Source organism: Macaca nemestrina, chromosome 2 (assembly GCF_043159975.1).
Source record: "Macaca nemestrina isolate mMacNem1 chromosome 2, mMacNem.hap1, whole genome shotgun sequence".
NCBI classification, from domain to species: Eukaryota; Metazoa; Chordata; class Mammalia; order Primates; family Cercopithecidae; genus Macaca; species Macaca nemestrina.
This window is the reverse complement of record NC_092126.1, coordinates 95,886,796-95,909,761: the sequence shown is the minus strand read 5'-3', so window position 1 is coordinate 95,909,761 and position 22,966 is coordinate 95,886,796. Positions and strand designations below refer to the sequence as shown.

The 22,966-nt window shown below is 36.2% G+C and overlaps 1 protein-coding gene and 1 pseudogene across 9 annotated transcripts in view; both read right to left on the bottom strand.

Moving 5' to 3' along the window:
* LOC105480101 (ATPase phospholipid transporting 11B (putative)) overlaps positions 1 to 22,966 on the bottom strand; it is a 137,333-nt gene that overhangs the window by 11,837 nt on the left and 102,530 nt on the right. For 5 of the 9 annotated variants that reach the window (XM_011738539.3, XM_024792434.2, XM_071091330.1 and 2 more), the window contains 3 exons: positions 14,868 to 14,933; positions 14,226 to 14,329; positions 12,853 to 13,018 (listed from right to left, as the gene is read on the bottom strand). In XM_011738539.3, the coding sequence (XP_011736841.2) occupies positions 12,853 to 13,018; positions 14,226 to 14,329; positions 14,868 to 14,933 (336 nt within the window). Of the gene's footprint in view, positions 1 to 5,057; positions 5,184 to 8,997; positions 9,084 to 12,852; positions 13,019 to 14,225; positions 14,330 to 14,867; positions 14,934 to 22,966 lie in introns of all 9 variants that reach the window. The other 4 variants (XM_024792433.2, XM_011738540.3, XM_011738541.3 and 1 more) reach the window with 3 other exon arrangements.
* Positions 5,195 to 8,989, bottom strand: LOC139361930 (alpha-ketoglutarate dehydrogenase component 4 pseudogene; annotated as a pseudogene).

Here is a 22,966-nt window from a genome sequence, read left to right as displayed (position 1 = left end):
GTGGTCCATGGATCAATGCTGATCCATAAACACTATTACCGGTCCATGAAGAAATAAGCATTTGTAATCTGTGAGAATAAGAGCTTAGAAATTTTTACAGCAGTTGGACAAACTATGTTTATAATTGTTAAATTCAATAATTTAAAAATTTGGGCTTATTTTATATATCTTTTAGATTTCATTTTCCTGTAATTCATTTTTATTGTATTTGTAAAAGCATTGGCTCAAGATAAACTGGAAATTAAAACAAAACAAGAAAATAACAAACTGGTCCTTTACCACATTTACTTGGGGAGAACTAAACCAGAAACTCAAAAGAGCAAGGATCTTGTCTGACACTTTTTAGTTTAACAACATGTGCTGTGCTCAAAGCTGGTGCTCAACCAAACTGAGGAGAAATTCATCGAGATGACACCCAGAAGGTAGCCAGCGCTTGAGTATCCATATATATGCAAGACACTGCCTTGGTCTGGATCTGACCTTACGTAATCATCTTGCTTTGCATTCATCACCTTTCACTTTATTTTTATTATTTTTAGAGAGAGGGTCTTGCTCTGTCATCCAGGCTGGAGTGCAGTAGCACAACCGATCATAGCTCACTGCAGTCTCAACCTCCTGGGCTCAAGCAATCCTTCCACCTCAGCCTCCTGGGTGACTACTACAGGTGTGCGTCATCATGTCAGGCTAATTTTTAATTTTAGTAGAGACAGGGTCTTACTATACTGCCCAGGCTGGTCTCAAACTCCTGGCCTCCAGTGGTCCTCCCACTTCAGCCCCTCAAAGTGCTGGCATTACAGGGGTGAGCTACTGAGCCTGGCCATCCTTCGCTTTAAAACTGAAGGACAGTTATTAAAATATAGACATCCCAACAGAGAAGGTAAACATCTTGAAATGTCAAAAATTTTAAGAAATGACTTCTTCGGATCACTTTTTGAACTTATATATGTGTATATATAGTTTGTATGTATATGTTTCCTTTTTTCTCTAAAGAAAAAAAAAAGAACTCATCTGCTTGTTTTTTCTGAGACCGAGTCTCACTCTGTTGTCCAGGCTGGAGTACAGTGGTGCGATCTCGGCTCACTGCAACCTCCACCTCCTGGGTTCAAGCAATTCTCATGCCTCAACCTCCTGAGTAGCTGGGACTACAGACACGCACCACCATGCCAAGCTAATTTTTTGTATTTTAGTAGAGATGAGGTTTCACCATGTTGTCCAGGCTGGTCTCAATCTTCTGAGCTCAGACAATCCGCCCACCTCAGCCTCCCAAAGTGCTAGGATTACAAGCATGAGCCACTGTGGCCAGCCTCAGCTGCTGTTAAAATGCTGAATGTTGGCTGTGTTTCTGTAAAGCTATCTATAGAAAATGCTATACTGTTCTCTAGCAAACCTCTAAGCTCTACTACTTTCCCATATATATATCTTTGATCTCAATATTCAGGAACTGAGAGCTCGGCCAGAGTACTTATATAGCCATAGTTGCCAGTATAATTGGGCGAGGGAGAATGGAGTTGACCATTTAGAGCTCATTTCATTCAAAGTAAGGAGAGGAAATCATTACATTTTTTGGGAGACCACTTATAAATAATAGAAAAGAAAAAAAGCATAGTAATGGGAGTGAGACCCTACCTGGTGGTATCAACAGGTAACTTTTAATTTACTAGAAGTTGTGATTGGTAAGCCTCACTTTCCATCACACTTGCTCCCAGGAATGACCACATAATTTAGTGCTAGAAACGCTGTCAAGAAAAACAACTATGCCTATTCAACATGACTATGCACAGATAATAAAAATGCTCATCTTCACAGAAATTGCCCTTTGAAATAAATTCTGGTTCACTGCTTTTATTTCCATTATTTTCATGTCAATGACAATAAACAGATATTTCTTATTGCTTATACAAAATATTTTCCTGAAATTATAAATTTTAGAAAAATATCTTACATTTCTAACATTTTTTAGTCACACTTATGACATTCTATCAAATCAAATAAAGGTTTTTGTTATTTGAAGTTTAGATAATAACTGTCAAACAATTAACCATGCTAGGTCTTTTGCCCTGAAAGGTGTTTTATATACTATATAATCAAAGTGAGCACCTTGCATGGCCTTAAAGGAGTTATTTGGAAAGAAGCTTTCTACTCTAATTATAAAAATAAAATGAAAAAAGAGGAGGTTTGTGTTTAAGGAAATGTTTTTCTTTTTAATGTAAAATCAAGTCATCAAATATTACATTTTCAAATCTGATTAAGACTCATAAAATTTCTAAAACAAGTAACAAGCTTCATCTCATAATTCAGAATTGTGATGGAGATAGCCATGTAGTGATGAAATCTGGGTAACTGGTATATCTTACTCAAGGCCTGTTTCTCCAAAACATTCTTCAAGCTCATATTCACTCTTCTAAACTCCCTTTCCTCTCTCCTTCCCTCTAAGTAAAATAAACAACTTAGAAAGATGGTTATAAAATACTTCCATAAAGTCTTTTAGGAATTTCTTAAGAGAAGGAGATTTCTGTATGTATTACCTAAATTTAAGTATGAAAATAAGAATATGGGCTGGGCACAGTGGCTCACATCTGTAATCCCAGAACTATGGGAGGCAAGGAAGGTGAATCACTTGAGGCCAGGAGTTCGAGACCAGCCTGGCCAACAAGGCGAAACCCTGTCTCTACTAAATATACAAAAATTAGCTGCATGTGTAGTCCCAGCTAGTCTGTCAGCTGAGGCAGGGGAACTGCTTGAACCCAGGAGGTGGAGGTTGCAGTGAGCTGAGATGGTGCCTCTGCACTCCAGCCTGGGCAACAGAGTGAGACTCTATCTCAAAAAAGAAAAGAAAAATATGATGAGAATTATACTGATTCGGTAAATTTATTTTAATAATCTGGCTTATTCCTAGTTTGAAAGAGGACTAAGGGCCTTCTGTTTTAATGATGTACTTACTCTACTGGTTACATAAATAACAACATATGACCAGGAATTTGTAGTTTAGGTGAGGAAGAAATTAATACCTGTGAAAAATGATAAAATCCCCAAACTTAATGCAGAGGGTAAATTAACATCACAGGGTGTAAGAGAGAATTCATTTATCATTCCTTTGCAAAAGTCACCATAATAAGGCTTCCGTTATTTAATGGGAACATTCTAAGAACCCAATTCTCAACTGTATTGTACATTTAATGGACATATTAAAGCAAAGCAGTACCAGATCCACATCGTATGAAATATCCACTAGAACTCGAATGTGTGGGGAACTTTTATCACAGAGGACACAATCTTATAGTTTTGGTATTATCAGGTCTCAAGTAGATAATCTGCTTTGTAGACTGTCCAGGGCATAACATAAATCCTAGGCAGCAGCAAGCTCTTCACATGAACTTTCTTTGGAGCTCAATCAGAGCATATTAAAAAAAACTAAACATCTCTCTACAGCAAGGCACAATGCAAGAGAAATATACTGTAAATATCATATGAAGCATACCAAAACAAATAAAAATTCTGAATTCTTTTGAATATCTTTTCAACTAATATTTAATAACAGAGTTGATTAATTTTTCATGTAGGGCAATCCACTAATCTAATTTAAAAACTGTATCTTATAGAATAGTTCAGATTCTTTAAATTATTCTACCTGTTCCAAGGTCTGATTTATAGTGTTGTTAAAAGATTTACAATTTTCAAGTCGCTTTTTACAAAATTTCATCACTGCTTATCCCATATGAGACAACAGCACTTTCTTGACTAGTAATGACAATAAATAAAATAGCAATTAGTCCAAATAATACAATTATTAGTGGCAGGAAATTTTATCCTCCATAATCACTACCAATCAAAATATTCTGCATATCCCAATTAGGTCTAGAAATGTTGTCAGGGTTATTCCTCAAGAGAAAATCAAGCTCTCATCAGTTCTTATTTCTTTTTTTTTTTGAGACGGAATCTCGCTCTGTCACCCAGGCTGGAATGCAGTGGCGCGATCTCAGCTCACTGCAAACTCCGCCTCCCAGGTTCACACCATTCTCCTGCCTCAGCCTCCCAAGTAGCTGGGACTACAGGCGTCCACCACCACATCCAGCTAATGATTTGTGTTTTTAGTAGAGATGGGGTTTCATGTGTCCGCCAGGATGGTCTCAATCTCCTGACCTCGTGATCCACTTACCTCAGCCCCCAAAGTCCTGGGATTACAGGCATGAGCCACCACGCCTGGCCTTTTTAAAACAATTTTTATTAAAAAGATACAACTATGAAAATTTATGAGCCAGGTGTGGTGGTTCACACCTATATCCCAGCACTTTGGGAGGCTGAGGCAGGTAGATCGCGTGAGCCCAGGGGTTTGAGACCAGTGTGGGCAACATGGCGAGACCCAATACAAAAAACTAGCTGGGCATGGTGGGATGCACCTGTAGTCCCAGCTACAGGAGCAGGGTCTGGGGTGGGAGGACCACTTGAGCCCGGGAGGTTGAAGCTGCAGTGAGCCATGATCATGCCACTGCACTCTAGCCTGGGCGATGAAATGAGACCCTGTCTCAAAAGATTTATGAAAAGAATGGAAAGTTTGTTGAATATCAGTCAGTAGAAAATTTCTCAGTACTAAGTCTAAGCACCCTACTCTTTGATCATTCAACTTAAAAGGTGACTTAGATAAGTAATTCAGTATCTTACTACATTAAGACAGGTAAATGATACACAACTACAACTTCAGGGAAAATGATTTCAGAGAAAGCAGAAATAGCAAGACATTTTCAAAAGGAGAAGCGAAAAGGAGTATTTTCTTGAATGTAAGACAATAGGTTGTGAGAATATCTTTACAGCTTAGAATGTGAGGTGAAGTCTGATTTATCCTTGGAACTCTAAAGAGAGATTGACAAAATTTTCAGGGATGGACATATGAAAAATGTAAAGATCACAAAAAAGGAAAACAACGAAACCAAAACAACATATGAGGAACAGTGAAGGAATTAGTAACGAAATGGCAATATCAGGTGAGGTGTCCCATGACGTGCCCCCCAAGCATGAGAACTTAGCGGATGAGTCCCCGGGAAGGTCCAGCGCAGTACTACCTAGTGCACGCAACAACTGTCCTGCTGGCTGCAAGTCTCAGCTAGCAGGTGCCTACTGTCCTCCCCTCTGTGCTGGCTTTCAGCAAATTCATATGCTGAGCTGACTGAACCCTTATCTTCTTCCATCTGGAAGGACAGAAAAGCAACAAGTCTCATATTACAGAACGATACTCTTCACCATATAGAGGTTTAAAATCAAAGCAACAAGTTGGCGTCCACAATCTGAGGCACAAAAGAAATGTTCAAAGAACAGCACATTTACTGTCACAAAAGAGGGCTAACGGGAACTTTTTTTTTCAAATGTATAGTTTAATAACTATAAAGTGTATAAACAATTAGGTAAGCTTGTGGAGAAGCTGACCAAGATACATAAATTAGGAAATACAAATGTCCATCTAAATTTTCTATATTTCATTTTTTTCATAGTATTTATTAAAGGTGTTTAATACACAGTTTCTCATCTGTCATTTTGGAAGTCCTTTATTGTAAAGACAATTCTATTGTCTGATGACACAGCAGCCACCATGGTTATTCAGGACCTCCATGTTGGATAAATTCAATTTCTTCTTGAGACACAAGTTTCCTTCTGTATTTCTAAGGTAATGTTTTTATTATTTCTGCAGTATCTGGTGGACCCTGATACATCAGCAAATCTGGTGATTTACTTCCCTTAGAATGTTGTGAAATTACAGAAGAGTGAGATGGTAGGCCTGCTGATCTCAAAGCTTCTGATACATTGGGTTTAGGATTGTCTCTTCTGTCAGGAAACCTTATTAATGCAGTGTGTGGTTTGACTACCTGAACGGCCCTACTGGCAGACGCCATCTTGCTGCCCATCATGACCCCCGAGAAGGGGCAGTTTCCCTAATGGGAACTTCTTAAGGGGAACATAAGCACATAAAATAAAGCCATGATTTTCCAGTGCACAAAGCTCTAACTAAACATATATTATAGCTAAGTTAAAACAAAATTTCTTTCAATAAAATTCAGTTTCTTCTATTAAATTCACTTGCCACCAAGATTTAGGGTTCTTATTGCAAAGGTATGTCCAATTTCTCACCTTTCCTGCTTCCCTTCTCAGAAGACTTCTCTATTCTAACTGGACTTCATGGCCTTAGAAATGTTGAGCATGTGTGCAAAGTGCTTCACCTGATCTATTTGTTAACAAAATAAATTTAATCCTCAATTTGAAACAGATTTTTAATGAGGGTCAATAATTTATACATATTTCAGTTCTTTTTCTGTATTTGTATTAGAGACCTTCTAAGGAAGTTTAAAGTGTGTCCACAGCCATCCTTATTTTAAATCTTATTAAATTACAAGAAAATGTCCTTAATGAATAAAAAACAATTTTGCCTCATCTCTATGTATTTTCCCAGGATTAAGACTGACCAATAATTATTTCTATGAAAGATGTAATGCTGAATTTCTGATATAAACAAAAAATTAGCAGCATTTTTTGGTTTCAAGAGTATAGTAAGTTTATGTGAAGATATCTTAATAGCTTTGCCTAAAATACAGGGGAAGAGGGGAAGGGAAAATACTCAAAATGAGTTTTGTTTATTCAAAAGAAAATTGTTAATAGTTTTGTATTGATTTTTTTTTTTTTTTTTTTTTTTAAAAGAAGAAGTCCCACTCTGTTGTCCAGGCTGGAGTGAAGTGGGATGATCTTGGCTCACTGCAACCTCCAACTCCTGGCTTCAAGCGATTCTCTTGTCTCAGCCTCTCGAGTAGCTGGGATTACAGGTGTCTGCCACTACGCCCAGCTAATTTTTGTATTTTTAATAGAGATGGGGTTTCACCATGTTGGCCAGGATGGCCTCGAACTCTTGACCTTAAGGGATTCACCAGCCCTGGCCTCCCAAAGTGCTGGGATTACAGGCGTGAGCCATCGCCTGGCCTTAATTGTCCTTAAGAAGTACTAACTTGATTAAAGATTAAAAAGCTCTTAAAGATACCTGATATCCATACAGTTTTCCTCTCTGTCACAGGAGTAAACAGTTACGCTACTATGGATCACACCCATGGAATACTGCTCAATGCAGTTTAAAAAACCGATGCATTCAAAATTCAGAGCCTGCATCAGCAGAAAGATGTATATGGGCACTTATTCTCCATGCAGCTATGAACAAATGCCCACCTAGTGGTCACTCACTGCTCAATCTGAGTAACTGTTTCTCTGCCTGGCTTTTAGTTGAGCACAGTATTTCTTCTTTTTGTTTTTCTATGATGCTGATGGTAAATAAGCAGACCACAGTATGTAAAATGATCATGTGACAGGTGAAGAACCTGGAGGCCCAGAGGTTAAGTGACTTGGTCAGGACCCACTGGGAGTAGCACCAGCTGCAGCATCAGCATTCAGGCCTGCCGCTCTCTGAACAGTGTTCTTTCCCACTTGTTACACCACCTGATTGGAGAGTGGCTTGCAGAAAGACCATCTCATCCATATCCTGTTCTCATTGTGACCTTTCACAGACGAATGTTCAGCTTACTGTTTTATCAGAGTATTACAGAATCAGTGATTTCTTTGATTTATGATTTCCTTTCTCCATTATTCTTAAATCTAGCTTTGCTAAAAAAATGTGGGTTGATTTAAGCCAGTATGATATGTGAAAATATGATTTCATAAAAATATTATTCACAATATAAAAGTTATCTTTATATGACAAAAAACAGTTGGCCAGAGTGTGCTTTTAAATAATGAGCTCTCCTTCTGCTTTAGAGTTAAATAATTAGATGCTAAAAAATGTGATAGAAAGCCACTGTTTTTAAAGTCACCTACTGATAAAATTGTGATACACCTATTTGGCTGAGCCAAAAGTGAAGGTAAATCTTTGTTTTAATTTAGTTCTCATTTTAAATATAAAATTTAGTTGACTACCACTTAAATACCCATTTGTGTACTCATTTGTAATTATTACACCATTGTAATTTGAAATAGAATATTTTTTAAAGTTGAAGTTAATAACAACCTGAAAGGTTTAATAAATCTTTCAATGGCTCAATATTATGAACTTATGGAGTTTTACAAAAGGTGATTTAAGTGGTGCTTTATAAAAGCCATTCATTTGATCAGAAAAACACAGAAAGATTAGAAACCTTGAGAATAAAAAAGAATTTAAAATTCAAATGAACATAAAGATTAGAAACCTTGAGAATAAAAAATAATTTTAAAAAATACACGATTAAGAATCTGTAAGAAACCAATAGAGCAAGAAATGGAAAAGTGCCAATTTCTAAAAAGAAAAATAATAAGTTATATTACTTTTCCCCTTCAAACCATACTTAATACATAGTTTTAGTATCTTAATATAAAAAATCCTAGAATTTAAGCTTTCATCCCTTTCTATCAAAAGACATCTCTATATTATTATTTTTTGTACAAACTGACAGAATGCATCTGTCTGTGGAGATAAAGATAAGACATACACACACATTGTTCAATTTATAGATGCACTAAATAGTAGCCAGGATATGAAATGCTTCAGCAGCCATTACAGTATACAAACATAAATATGCACATGTATTTACAATACAAATTAAGGCAAGATAAAAAAAATGGGCAACTCTCACTTCCAAATATGTAGCTTAATTACTCAACATGCAGGAGCATTCATAAATATGAATAACATGACAAGCAGAAGCATTAGAGTTGTACTAGAAAAGATAGTTAAAGTGTAAAAATGTATTAACAAGGTATAGATCTCTGTTCTCTGATCATGTTGAATTTTTATCTGAATTTTCTTCTCAAAGAAGAAATGGATTTTTTTTTTTTTTAGGTTTTAACGTATATGTTAATAAAGGTCAAATTAGCCAGAGACAGGGCCATGCTAACAAAAATGCCCCACTCTTTATTCATGCCTCTGCCCATCTTTTGATATTGTTTAATTGACCTTTAGCATGCAGAAGAGTTAATGAGGTTCTACTCCTCCTACTCTACCTAAGTTTGCTCAGCTGATTCCTTGCCCTCGACAATGGCTGCAGTGCGATGAACTCGTCACTTAAAGCAACTGTGTTGGAGTACATCTATAAGTGGACAGAAAAGGGATGGACACACAACAAGTCAGTGAGCTGTATTCATCACCTAAGAGACAGACACAGGACACGCTTTGTAAATACATCTGTTCCTACAGGAGGAATAAATATCATACGTGATACACATACATGACTAACATTTGTAGGGTTGTTGGCTGTGCCATCAAAAGAATTTATTATTCACTCTTAACACCACATTGTTATTCTGGAGAAAAACAAGGCTCAGAAAACATGCTGACAGCTCTTCCTTTGATACGATTTTTCTTGCTACTTTTGGTAAACAATGAAGTAGCTGACAGTTTTCTAGCCATTTCTTCTCCATCATTTGAAATCAGGAATGATATAAAGCTAAAATAATGATTACTGACCATAACAAAGGAATAATGTTACATATAGGATTTCAATGACCATATACTGTTTCAGCAAAAAAAAAAAAAAAAAAAAAAAAGGAAAGGAAAAAATACACCAACCCCAGCAGGCTAGAAGATCCCTGAGTAGAAGCAGAGATTTCCTTCTTGGATTAGACCACCTAGAACATCCAGTTAAGTCATTTAGAAGTAAATTTAGTGAGCCAAGAAGGAAGACCATACTAGCTTTTATACATAGATAAAATGATTGATCCACTGTACATTCCATTTTTAATCAAATAGACTAAACCAATTTTAGCTTTATAGTGAAAGAACCAAAATATGTATAAGCACTTTTAATTTTCAACTTGTCTAACGGCCTACCTTAGGGTAGTCCAAATATTTCCTATGTATTACTTTAAAAAGAGGCTACCGGAAAGGTAACAAGAACTAATATTATCACCTTTTATATTATTAACGTGTGAGTTAATGAACACGTGTAAGTTTGCAAATGAACTTTGCAATGAACACGTGTAAGTTTGCAAATGCTCTGCCTAAAGTAGAATTTCTAAGGATACATATAAATAAATCTGATTACAGGTTGAATATCTCCAATCTGAAAATCCAAAATCTGAAACTTTCTGAGTGTAGACATGATGCTCAAAGAAAATGCTAATTGAAGCATTTCAGATTTTGTATTAAGGATGCTGAATCAATAAGTATAATGCAAGTACTCTTTAAACAATCTGAAATCTGAAACAAGCAGTTTGGATAAAGGATACTGAACCTATATTTACTCTTATAAAGAATTAAGTATATACTTCTTTGTGAGACGGAGTCTCACTTTGTCGCCTAAGGTGGAGTGCAGTGGCGCAATCTTGGCTCACTGCAACCTCTGCCTCCCAGATTCAAGAGATTCTTGTGCCTTAGCCTCCTGAGTAGCTGGGACTACAGGAGTGTGCTACCATGCCTGGCTAATTTATGTTTTTAAATTTTTATTTATTATTATTTTTTGAGACGGAGTCTCACTCTGTTGCCCAGGCTGGAGTGCAGTGGCGCCATCTCAGCTCACTGCAACCTCCACCTCCCAGGTTCAAACAATTCTCCTCCCAAGTAGCTGGGACTACAGGTGCCCGCCGCCACATCCGGCTAATTTTTATGTATTTTTAGTAGAGACTGTGTTTCACCATGTTGGCCAGGATGGTCTCCATCTCCTGACCTCGTGATCCACCTGCCTCAGCCTCCCAAAGTGCTGGGATTACAAGTGTGAGCCACCGTGCCCGGCCTATTGTTTTAATTTTTAGTAGAGACCGAGGCTTTCGCCATGTTGGCCAGGCTGGTCTCAAATTCCTGAGCTCAAGCCATCCACCTGCCTCAGCCTCCCAAAGTGCTGGAATTACAGGTGTGAGCCACTGCACCCAGCCTCAAGAATTAAGTCTTTAAAACAATGCCATCCATATATTTTGGTGAAATATAACTATATTTAGGTCAAAACAGGGAGACAAAGTATTCTCCATAAAGATCTAGAGTAAGTATAATGAACAAAGCCTTAAAAATAGTACTCTTTTATTGTAAATTTTTTTTCCAGAAGATTAGGAACAGTAAGCTAGGCAAACTTTCTGATATATGTTTAAGTAATATGTTGCAGAGTGGAAAAGTCTGTCCACACTGATATAAATATATATGCATAGACAGATAGAGGAATCAGATTATGCAAATTTTTTTAGCCCCAGTTGGAGATCAGTATAACAGGGTAACATTCTCATCCTCATTTTACTTACAATGATAACTGTTTTACTGAGGATCAACTATATACAGGCTCAGTGTGAGGCACTTCATACTCATTATCTCTAACAACCATGTAAAGTAGTAATTATTTATCTGATTTTATAGAGGAGGAAACTGAGGCTTATGAAGTGCTTGATCAAGGACATACATATGAACTGTTGAAACAATATCTGAATTCAAGTTTGTCAGGCTTCACAAGCCTATGCTGTCTCAATGGTGTGAATGTGTATACTGGCTAGGATTTGGTTATTGAAGCAAACAAATGCTAAAGAAATGTTGTGGACATGACCAACTGAAATTAAAACTAATGCACTGGTCAGGAAGCCTAACTTACATCACTAAATGTTTAGGAAGTAGTTTTTCTATTTGTAGGATGAATATACAACTAAATTTCCAAAATTCATCTGGCATGTTACAAGTGTGTTTAAAAAATCTCAACCTGGGAAGAACTAAATGATTAATAAACTCAGGGCATAAGAGTTGGCTAGAATATATTTTTGAGAGTATTTATCTAATACTACAATATAGTTAAAAGGACAAATTGAGAGATTTCTAGCTCAGGTACTAGTTAAATATATAAAAAAGGCACATTCAACTAAATAGCTACAATTTTTGAGCATCTACTATGTATTTGGAAATTTTTTCATTTAATCTTCACTAGAAAGGTAATACAAAAGATATTTCTATCATAATTTTACCAATGAGGAAACTGAGATTTAAAGTCACAGAGATACCAAATGGAAGACCTGGGATTTGAACTGAGATCTATCAGGCCCCCAAGATTCTTAAGCACTATGTAACATACCACTAATATTTGCTGTAGTTTAATATTTATTAATAAATGTTTAGTGAGATAATATGTTTTTAAAAATTCTATTCTGTACAAATTATTGAGGTTAAAGACCTCATTTCATACTTTTTTGGTGAAAATAATATGATCAGAAAAAATATTACTCAGCCAGGTGCAGTAGCTCACACCTGTAATCCCAGTGCTTTGGGAGGCCGAGGCAGGAGGATCACGAGGTCAGGAGATCAAGACCAGTCTAGCCAAAATGGTGAAACCCCGTCTCTACTAAAAATACAAAAAATAGCCAGGTGTGGAGGCAAGTGCCTGTAATCCCAGCTACTCATGAGGCTGAGGCAGGAGAACTGCTTGAACCCAGGAGGCAGAGGTTGCAGTGATCCAAGATCGTGCCACTACACTCCAGGCTGGGTGAGAGCAAGACTCCATCTCGGAAAAAAAAAAAAAGAAAAATTCCTCAAATTATTATGTTTCTAAAGACATGGCTATAGATCTTCATTTTATATATATATGATAGAATGTTGTGATATTACTTTAAAAATATTTACTATTATCTGGATATAACTTGATAGTTTCATATCTAAAAACATCAAGTTTTATTAACACAATGTAATTAAAAAATAATTTATCAGTAGTCATAAAATTAATAGAAATAGTAAGAAATAACTTTAAAAATATCACATTGAACAATGTTTATGTTACAAAATACTTGAAACAGGAATGGCTAATTTCCTATTTTCTGACATAAGCAAATTATGACAGCTATTCATCATTAAAGATCCCTAACTAAAAAGATAATGAATTTATTACAAAAAGTGGTTACCTGTGCCTTTTCAGTACTTGTAGGGTAGAGGTGTCGGTCAAATACCTTCTTTATGATATCAAGAAATAGACATGTAACAACCATGAGGATTATGGCAAACCAAGCAGAACCACTTGATAGGAGCTGAATAAACACAAAGTACATATTCTGGGAGCCCAAAAATGGCCTGCAAAGAAAGACAATGTGCTTAATAAAAGTGGAAACTGAAAGACTTAAATCAGGACATCATATAAAGACACTATAGTTGAACGTAACAAGTACTCCAAGAAAATGTTCAAAACTGAAATCGGTATAACTTAATTAACTGAACAACTAACAAAACAAGATAAGCTTTAATTGTTAAAAATAAAACAACTATAGTTTTTATTAGGAAAATGGCAAGCAGTTGACCAGATAACCCTATATTAGTGGTAGCGTATCAGAAGAATAATGTACTAATACAGACTTAAGGGACCAAGCAAAGCAAGAAAAAGGGTGTAACAAAATATCTGAGAAGACTGATTATCCAAATCTTAGAATGAAAGCTTTATTCAGAAGCTCTTCTTCAAAAACATTTTTTAAAATTAATGTACTCACAAATACTAGTTTTACATAGTAGTAGGTGTTATAAAGATATTCTTTTTGGGTTTTTGTATATACTACCTCAAAAGAATATGGTGAAATATAGAAACATTCATAATATCCTTTTATGATCCTAACTAGAAGCTAATGTTTAGCTAATCCAAATTTTTTTGGCCTACCTACCTTCAGAAGTTTTTTTGTCTGATAGATGAATCAAAGACATAGCAGGCAAATGTAATATAAATTCTCCAAAAGAGAGCCTTCAGTTATCCATCACTTACCAAAGAATCTTAGGAGAAACATTAATTTTTAATCTCTCAGAGTAGCCAGTTGAGTATCTGATTCTATCAATGAAGATGATGCATACTACTTACTTTTGTGAGAAAAGTGAATGATTAATATTTAATTGTTCTGTGTGACTTACTTTATTGTATATATTAATGCATAATACATTAATACATAATATAACTAGTGTAAAGAAAATTAATTGTGAAATAAGACAACTGGGGTTTAAATCGTGGCTTTGCTACTTTTTTGTCTTTGTGACCCTGAGGCTCAGTTTACACAGAATAAAACAGGGATAATGATTGTGATGAATCAATATAGTATCTTACACAGAAAATCTAGAAAAATTGTAGATATTCAATAAATGTTAGTTTTTTCCTCTCCATATCAGTAAGATCAAATGAAAGAAGTAAACTTACCAGGAGTCTCAAATCTGTTATGAGCAGAATATGTTCATAATGTAACCTATCACAATAAAGGTTTATTATGTCAAAGCAATCCATTTAAAATACAACATATTCACTCACCAGAGAATCCCTCCATAAAACAAGGAAAACACAAAATAAAATATAATAGATCCCCAGGTAACGAGATGGTTGATCCAAGTCCAAAAATGGGTTTCCAGAGCCATCTAAAAAAAAAGTTTTTATATCCTTAGAACTATAAACAAATAAAGCTTTACCTTAACTTTTCAGATAAAACTCAAGAATAAACATAAATATCTAAAAGTCCCTCAGAAGACAGATATAATCCCTCAAAATCCCTCAGAGATAAATATGAATGAAAAGGTCCTAGTATAAAATGAAATAATTTCAAGTTTATAATATTTTTCTTCTTTGAGGAAGCAGCATTCAAATTTCACGTGATTACTCTATTTTCAACTCCATGGCCTAAAACAAATTATGTTGTCTGGCACTATACACAGAGAAGCAAAATTTTAGAGATTTTTAAAAATGTGATCATAAAAATCAGTTGAGGCTTCCTAAAATAAACTTTAAAAATAACTTTTGACAAAAATTTAAGTGAATTATTAAAATAGTAATCAGTGAAATTAATCGTTTTTGAAAATGGAAAAAGGAAAAGTATCTATGGCTAAAGAAATGAAGAAAATTAACTAATTATGTAAACAGTTGCAAAATGTGTCCACATTTCTAATTTCAGTACCATACCTTTACTGTGACTGTAATAACCATGACTGTGAAGACCAAAGTACCAAATGTCCAGTTTCCAAACATCTAAACAGAAAGAATACACTATTACATTATGTGTTAACATAATGTTAAATAAAATGTCAGGTAAAAAGTCGTCTAATTCTCTACTAAAAATCCCTTGAATTTTTTAAGTCACGTACATTTCAAACTGGTGACTATACTCATAAAGTTAAGAGTATGAGAAGAAACAGCATAAAGCATTATTTACATGTGTTATTATTACACACAATGATCTTTTAGATATCATTATCAGACTGGAAACCCAAAGACGGGTTTAAATGGTGTGGCCCAGACTATTTTTAGTTAGAATAATGTAGTCATTAGGGTCTGCTTTATTGCTGTCGCACACTAAAAATGGTAACAAAATCCTTTTCAATCACAAGTATTTTCAGAAACCTTTCCAACCAGATGTCACAGCAGAGCACCTGCCACAGTATTTCTGGATACAGTACAGTACAGCAGGAGGAAAAAAATTTACACTTAAAACCTGTATCTGAAAGGAAGGATAATGGATCATGGAATTATTCCTCAAAGGATTCCATGTAAAAATTCTGTTATTGCCAGTCAGAAAGTATTCCCCCAGGCTTTAAGCCAAAACTTATTAAGGTATTAAACATGCAGAACCCCAAAACAGCTTCAGGATTTTATCTCTACAAATAAGAATACAACCAGAAGTTTGATAATTTAGTTTACAAAGTAATCGTTGTTAGTCCAAACTGCACCGTTTTGTAAGCTCCCTGCTATTTTGCAGACCGTGGTCAAAGTCAACATTTCACAGGGGTTCGGGACCTGGGAAACATCCTGTCTACCACCACCTGACCACTATAGAAAGATCATTATCACGCCAGGTGCGGTGGCTCACGTCTGGGAGCCACTTTGGGAGGCTGAGGCGGGTGGATCGCCTGAGGTCAAGAGTTTGAGACCAGCCTGGCCAACACTGTGAAACCCCATCTCTACTAAAAATACAAAAAATTAGCCGGGCACAGTGGCGGGCGCCTGTAATCCCAGCTACTCTGGAGGATGAGGCAAGAGAATTGCTTGAACCCAGGAGGTGGAGGTTGCAGTGAGCTGAGATTTTGCCGTTGCACTCCAGCCTGGGCAATGAGAGCGACTCCAACTTCAAAAAAAAAAAAAAAAAAAAAAGACAGAAAGATCCTTATCATATCTTGCTGGATAAAGGTCCAAGGAACACCACGAAGACATCCCACCAGAACAAGGGCCAGAACCACCTCATCATGGGAACATCTTATCAATATCCTGCCGGACAGTGGGCCATACTGCCCAGAACCCTCCCGCCCATACCTGTAAGTACCCACAGCCTGTAAGCAGCTGATGGGCTCTGGCATTAGGCTGGTCCCCCACTTCTGTAGGTTTTATGCTGGACAAAAAGCTTGCATTTGCTCTTGAGCCGCCCTCTTTCTGTGTCTTTCTTTAACTCTCACCTTCCCTTCAAAACCTAACAATCATTATCTTAACACTGGTTCAAAAAAATTATTAAAAAGGCTGTGTTTTTATTATAGATTTCTAACAATTATCATTTACTTAACAAATTACTTAACCTCTCTATATCTCACTTTCTTCATTTGTAAAATAAGGATAAATCTCAGTTTTCTGTAAGTTTTCAATCAGCGTATACAAAAAGAATGGAGTACCTGGTATACAAAAGGCAGTCGGTAAATAATAGTTATGATTATCAACAATGAAACATCAATTAATATTCCTTTGAGAGCTTTTGAGGAATGTATTTGCCAAGAGGAGAATCAAAAGTCATATTGAACCTGTGGTCATCTGTCTGCTTTTATCATCTCTAGACCCAGAAATACTGATGATCAGTGGGTCTCAACTTAGCTCTCTGAGGAGGAGTGTTATTCTCCCCTTTCACAGGTATGGACACAGATACTTTTTTTTTTTTTGAGTCAGAGTCTTGATCTGTCACCCAGGCTGGAGTGCAGTGACATGATCTTGGCTCATTGCAACCTCCACCTCCTGGACTCAAGCAATCCTCCCACCTCAGCCTCCCAAGTGGCTGGGACTAGAAGTGCACACCATCACACTTAGCTAATTTTTTTTTGTATTTTTTATAGAGACAGGCTTTCACCATGTTGCCCAGGCTGATCTCGGACTCCTGGGCTCAAGAGATCCACCTGCTTTGGCCTCCCAACATGCTAGGACTATAGGTATCAGCCACTGTGCCCAGCTGGGAGAGATACTTTGATGCAACCAGGGAACCTGGGCCTGGAAGTGGTAAGGAATGTCTATCCTTCAGTATCTGGTTTTACTGGTCCTAGACTGGGGCATGTTACATGGTATTTTCCTTAGAGGAGAATTTAGGGCTTCCTCTTGCATAGGCCCCATTCAAGGCCCTAGAAGAAGCTATACGAAAGCATTCCCATAGTTTTTTGTGGGTAAAATTATACAAAGTAATGTATTTCAATTGTAATCAACTGGTTACGACTGCTGTCTCTTTCCATTCTGATTTGCCCTTGAGCTGGTAGGTGATAATGTGAGTGGCAAAGGGCATTTTGGAGATTTGGCTACAGATGAGCTTATAGGCCGGACGCAGTGGCTCACACCTGGAATCCCAGCACTTGGAGGCCGAGGAGGGCGGATCACCTGAGGTTACGAGTTTGTGACCAGCCTTACCAACATGGAGAAACCCTGTCTCTATTAAAAATACAAAATTAGCAAGGCATGGTGGCCCATGCCTGCAATCCCAGCTACTGGGGAGGCTGAGGCAGGAGAATCACTTGAACCCAGGAGGCACAAGTTGCGGTGAGCTGAGATAGCGCCATTGCACTCCAGCCTGGGCAACAGAGCAAAACTCTGTCTCAAAAAAAAAAAAAAAAAAAAAAAAAAAAAGATGAGCTTACATTTGGTTTGGGATAAATGAGACATATTTGTCACTCATAGTCATCTGCATATATACTTAAGTTCATAGTTGTATGTTTTTTTAAATTTTTTTCTTAAAGAGGGCCTGTGAAAATGTTTAGATTCTACTAAGCCTGGATCTGTCCCTGCTCAGAAGAGACAGATGCTCAAAATACTTTCTTTCCCACTCTGCTTGGTTTCTAGATCACTTCTTAGATGAGAAGAATGAGTGTACCCAGTGCACTGATGAAGATCTGATGGCCTAGAACTATGTCCTAGGCCACTGCTCCATTTAGAGCAGTGGGTCTCAAGTGTGGGTGATTTTGCCTCTGTAGGGACATTTGGATGACACGGTAAGAAGCAAGATAACGTTTTCTGTTCTCTTCTAAGGTATAGCTATATCTAATACTTAATAAAGTGCCTGGAATACTGTTGGTGCTTAAATTTTTGTCTCATGAATAGATGAACATATAGGGGAATTCTATAAAGAACTAGACAAAGATCTTTTTTACCATATAACCTTTTATTAAAAAATCTGTATCTACCTCTAGGAATTAAGTTATATGCATTCTTGAGTGACCTGACTGGTAATCACAGTAAATCATTTGAATTGAAATAAAGGATATAGCATTCTCTGTGGAATACAGATACAAGAGAGTATGTATTTCTTGTCTTAACAGAGCTCTTACCATTTGATCAGGTTTCAACAGTTGATGATAATGTACAGTATGAAAAAAAATTAATTAAAGATAGGAAATAAGGAGAGAAATCATTAAAAATTCAAGAGAAAATAGTAGTAAATACTAAACAAAGGTTTATTTTCTTTCAAAATTACAACCTGAAATTTCATGTCCTCAGTCTACCTTGTATTGCTAATTATTTACCCCCAGCTAATCTGGTTTAAATGCTTAATGGTCTAGAAGGTAATGAAGGGGTGAATAATTACATTCTCTTCCTTAATCCTTTGTTTTCCATTTAATTTTTAATGTGATATAGTATATGATTTTTTTTTTTGGAATTGTGCTGACGGTCTGACAATCAAAATCTCTACTGGAGAAGTCAAATTGGATTTTTAAAAAAATCAGAGATGGGATCTTGCTATGTTGCCCAGGCTGGGATCAAGTGATCGTTTTACCTCAGCTTCCCAAAGTGCTGGGATTACAGGCATGAGCTACCATGCCCAGCCCAAAGTGGAATTTACATACTTTGATAGTTTTCTACTTTTTCTTCCAATCCTATATTTTTTGAATTTTAATTCTTTTAATTTCTCAAACTGGGTACACTTCCATAAAGAGAAGAAAAATCATTAATAATAGATGCTTTCCTTTGAATTCCTGTACACTTTAGTAAAACAGACAAAACAAAAGAAACCTCTTCTTTGGGCAGGATTTCATTTTAAAGAGCAGTTCGCAGTTGAGAAGAAATGGAATAGATTTAGTGTTTGGGTCCCTAAGTTAAAAAAGAATTCTTTTTGTCTTTACTGTCTTTTTCTCCTGAAGCCAGGGAAACAACGACATGAAATACTACGATGGGAACTCAGCTACCTCTGAACTATTCTGGTATTTTCTTTCCTATATCAACCTAGTTTCCCGCTCTCACCATATGACAATTCCCTCCTTCTTGTTTCTTAATTGTAATATTCTTACTCATTTAATATACTCTTAAGGCAGCCATGAGGCTTTTTCCATTGCATTCTGTAGAAGTCTCTTCTAACTGGTGGTGAACTCTCTTAATCTGAATTGTTTTTCTCACTTTTCCCCATCACTTTCTTATCTATAATATCTTAATTAGTATCTTTTTTATAATTCTAAATAGCTTCTTTCCTGAGGAAGTTTCCTTGCTAAGATCACAGAAAGACAACTTAAGCTACTTCCAAAAATATTTTGTACAACAGCAACTTTGTTAGAGTAAGTAAGTTATATACTAAGATGACTTATTCTGTAGGGGTCAACAAAATAAAAGATAAATTCTTCAAAAAAAAAAAGAAAAGAAAAGAAAAAAAAGAAACAGTCCTTAGTTACCCCTCTCATTTACAGTATATTTAATAAACATGTTTCATTGGTATTAACCTCCAAATTATTTAGCCTTATTTCTTTAATAGCATGTGAGGTTTTCTGGTAAAAACCTAAAAGAGTTCTAAAAGAGCTATAACAATTATTTAGTTTTAAAAAATAATTTCATAGGTAGTCAAAGTTCATAGAAACAGATAAATAGAATGGTGGTTGCCAGGGGTTGGTTGGGGGAGAAAAAAATTGAGAAGTTATTTAATGAGTATAGAGTTTAAGTTTTGCAAGATGAAACAGTTCTGGAGAGCTGCTGCACAACACTGTGAATATTTTTAACACTACTGAACTGTACATTTAAAAATGGTGAAGATGGTAAAAAGAACTATCAAATTGTACATTTTAAATATGTGTAGTTTATTATATGTCAATTATACCTTAATAAAGCTGTTTTAAAAATGATTTAAGTTTTTCTAAATGGTATATTTTGGAGGGACTTAAAATTTTTAAAGTTACATCAAAATCTCTTATAAGTATTTTATAACATAATTTTACCTTTTTCAAAATTGTAAGAAATGATTGTACATTTCTTTAATAGTAAATTTACTTAAAAATTTAAGGTAGCAGGACAGTAAAAATCTACCACTATCAAACATAAACCTATAGTATTCTATAGAAGCCCTGTTTAAAAACAATTACAAAAAAGTTGACCCAGATTACAGACAGAATTTAAAGTCTTAGGCTCACAAAAACAAAGATAAATAGATGGGACTTAATTAACCTAAAAAGCTTCTGCACTGCTAAAGAAATAATCAGCAGAGTAAACAGACAAGCAGAGTGGGAGAAAATCTTTGCAATCTATACTTCTGACAAAGGACTAATATCCAGAATCTACAGGCAACTCAAAAGGATCAGCAAGAAAAAGACAATCTCATCAAAAAGGGGCCTAAGGACATGAATGGACAATTCTCAAAAGAAGATATACAAATGACCAAGGAACATGAGAAAATGCTCAACATCACTATCTGGGAAATCCAAATCAAAACCACAATGTGATACCACCTTACTCCTGCAAGAATGGTCATAATAAAAAAATAGAAAAATAATAGATGTTGGTGTGGACGTGGTGAAAAGGGAACACTTTTACACTGTTGGTGGGAATATAAACTAGTATAACCACTATGGAAAAAAGTGTGGAGATTCCTTAAAGAACTGAAAGTAGAACTACTATTTTATCCAGCAATCACACGCCCTCTACCCAGAGGAATAGAAGTCATTATACAAAAAAGATATTTGCATCCCCATGTTTATAGCAGCACAATTTGCAATTGCAAAAATAGGGAACCAGCCCAACTGGCCATTGGTTAAGGAGTGGATAAAGAAAATATGGTATATGTATATACCATGGAATACTACTCAGTCATAAAAAGGAATGAAATCATGGCATTCGCAGGAATCTGGATAGAATTGGAGACCATTATTCTAAGTGAAGTAACTCAGGAATAGAAGACCAAACATCTTGTGTTCTCACTCGTTAAGTGGAAGCTAAGCTATGGGGACGCAAAGGCATATGAATGAGACAATGAACTTTCGGGGGCTCGGGAAAAAGGGTGGGAGGGGATAAGGAATAAAATACTACACACTGGGTACAATGTACACTGCTTGGGTGATGGGTGCACCAAAATTACAAGAACTTAATCATGTAAATAAATAAATAAATTGTGCTGCTATAAACATGGGGATGCAAATATCTTTTTTATCTACTAAAGAACTTAATCATGTAAATAAATAAACAAACAAGAAATCTTAAGCTTATTTTTAACTTTAAAAAATAAAATGAAAAGATTACTCAATATATTCAATAAATTACTAATCTATGACTTCTTGACAAATGTCCATGGTAAGATGATACTACTGTATTGTTAAGACAAGTCCCACTTTTTAACTAATACTTATATTTAAATACTGTGACTACTTTAAGCTTGGATAAGGGCTAGGCAAATTTTATGTGAGAGTTTGTTTTATTTCTTTTGAGACGGAGTTTCGCTCTTTTTGCCCAGGATGGAGTGCAGTGGCCCGATCTCGGCTCACAGCAACCTCCGCCTCCCAGGTTCAAGTGATTCTTCTGCCTCAGCCTCCCTGATAGCTGGGATTACAGGCATGTGTCACCACTCCCGGCTAATTTTGTATTTTTAGGAGAGACGGGGTTTCTCCATGTTGGTCAGGCTGGTCTTGAACTCCCGACCTCAGGTGATCTGCCCGCCTCGGCCTCCCAAAGTGCTGAGATTACAGGCATGAGCCGCCACGCCCAGCCGTGAGAGTTTAACTCGTCTACTATTTAGGAAGAAAAACAAAGCTAAAAATTAGTCACTAGTTCAGCCTTCTTATTAACATATTTTTGTTCTCTGACAACTCATTAAGGAGTGATAGTAAAGGAGTATCTTTTTTATAGTGATCTGAAGGTAAAGAGCCTTCTTAGAGAAAACTGATCAAGACTTATACTTTACTAAGGGAAAGAAAGGCCTGTTAAAAAGATGTGAGATAAATACATGAAGAATGACTAGTTCTTTCCTAAGCTAAACTGAAATTAAGAACTAGTGAATACTTTAAAAGTATTTGTTGAAAATTAATATAAAATTGCTACACCCTAATACAAAAAAAAAAAAAAAATGGGATAAAGTCTTAACTTTCTTTGAATCGTTCTGCCCTTAAACCCAAACTATTGCAACTCTTCCTCCTGCTCCTCTCCCAGGATCACCTGTTTGCAATGACTTCATCTTTGCCTCTAGTCACTCCTCTCAGCACTTCCCTCTAGTAACTTTGTCTGCTCTAGGCCCTCAATTGTTTACTGATATCTCATGCTACAACAATATTTAGAAAACAGGAAGCATTCAACATACTCAGTGCTGAGCAATGAGACACGGTCTAGATAGATGTCTAAAAGGATTTTTAGCACAGGGACACATAAGAGGGAGCTGGACCAAAAGGAAAGGGGTCTGTGGGCTCAACTGTGAAGAACAGGTGGTGGTGAGAGAGTCTTGGGGAAAAGGAAGCATGAGCATTCTAGAGAGGGAACATAAGCAATGTCTTAGAATTAGAGAGTAGCATGGCACATTCTGAGAGCCAGCAAGGTGATTTTCACAGTTAAGAGAGAGTTTCTGGGAGAATTAGACCGGGTGGTATTGA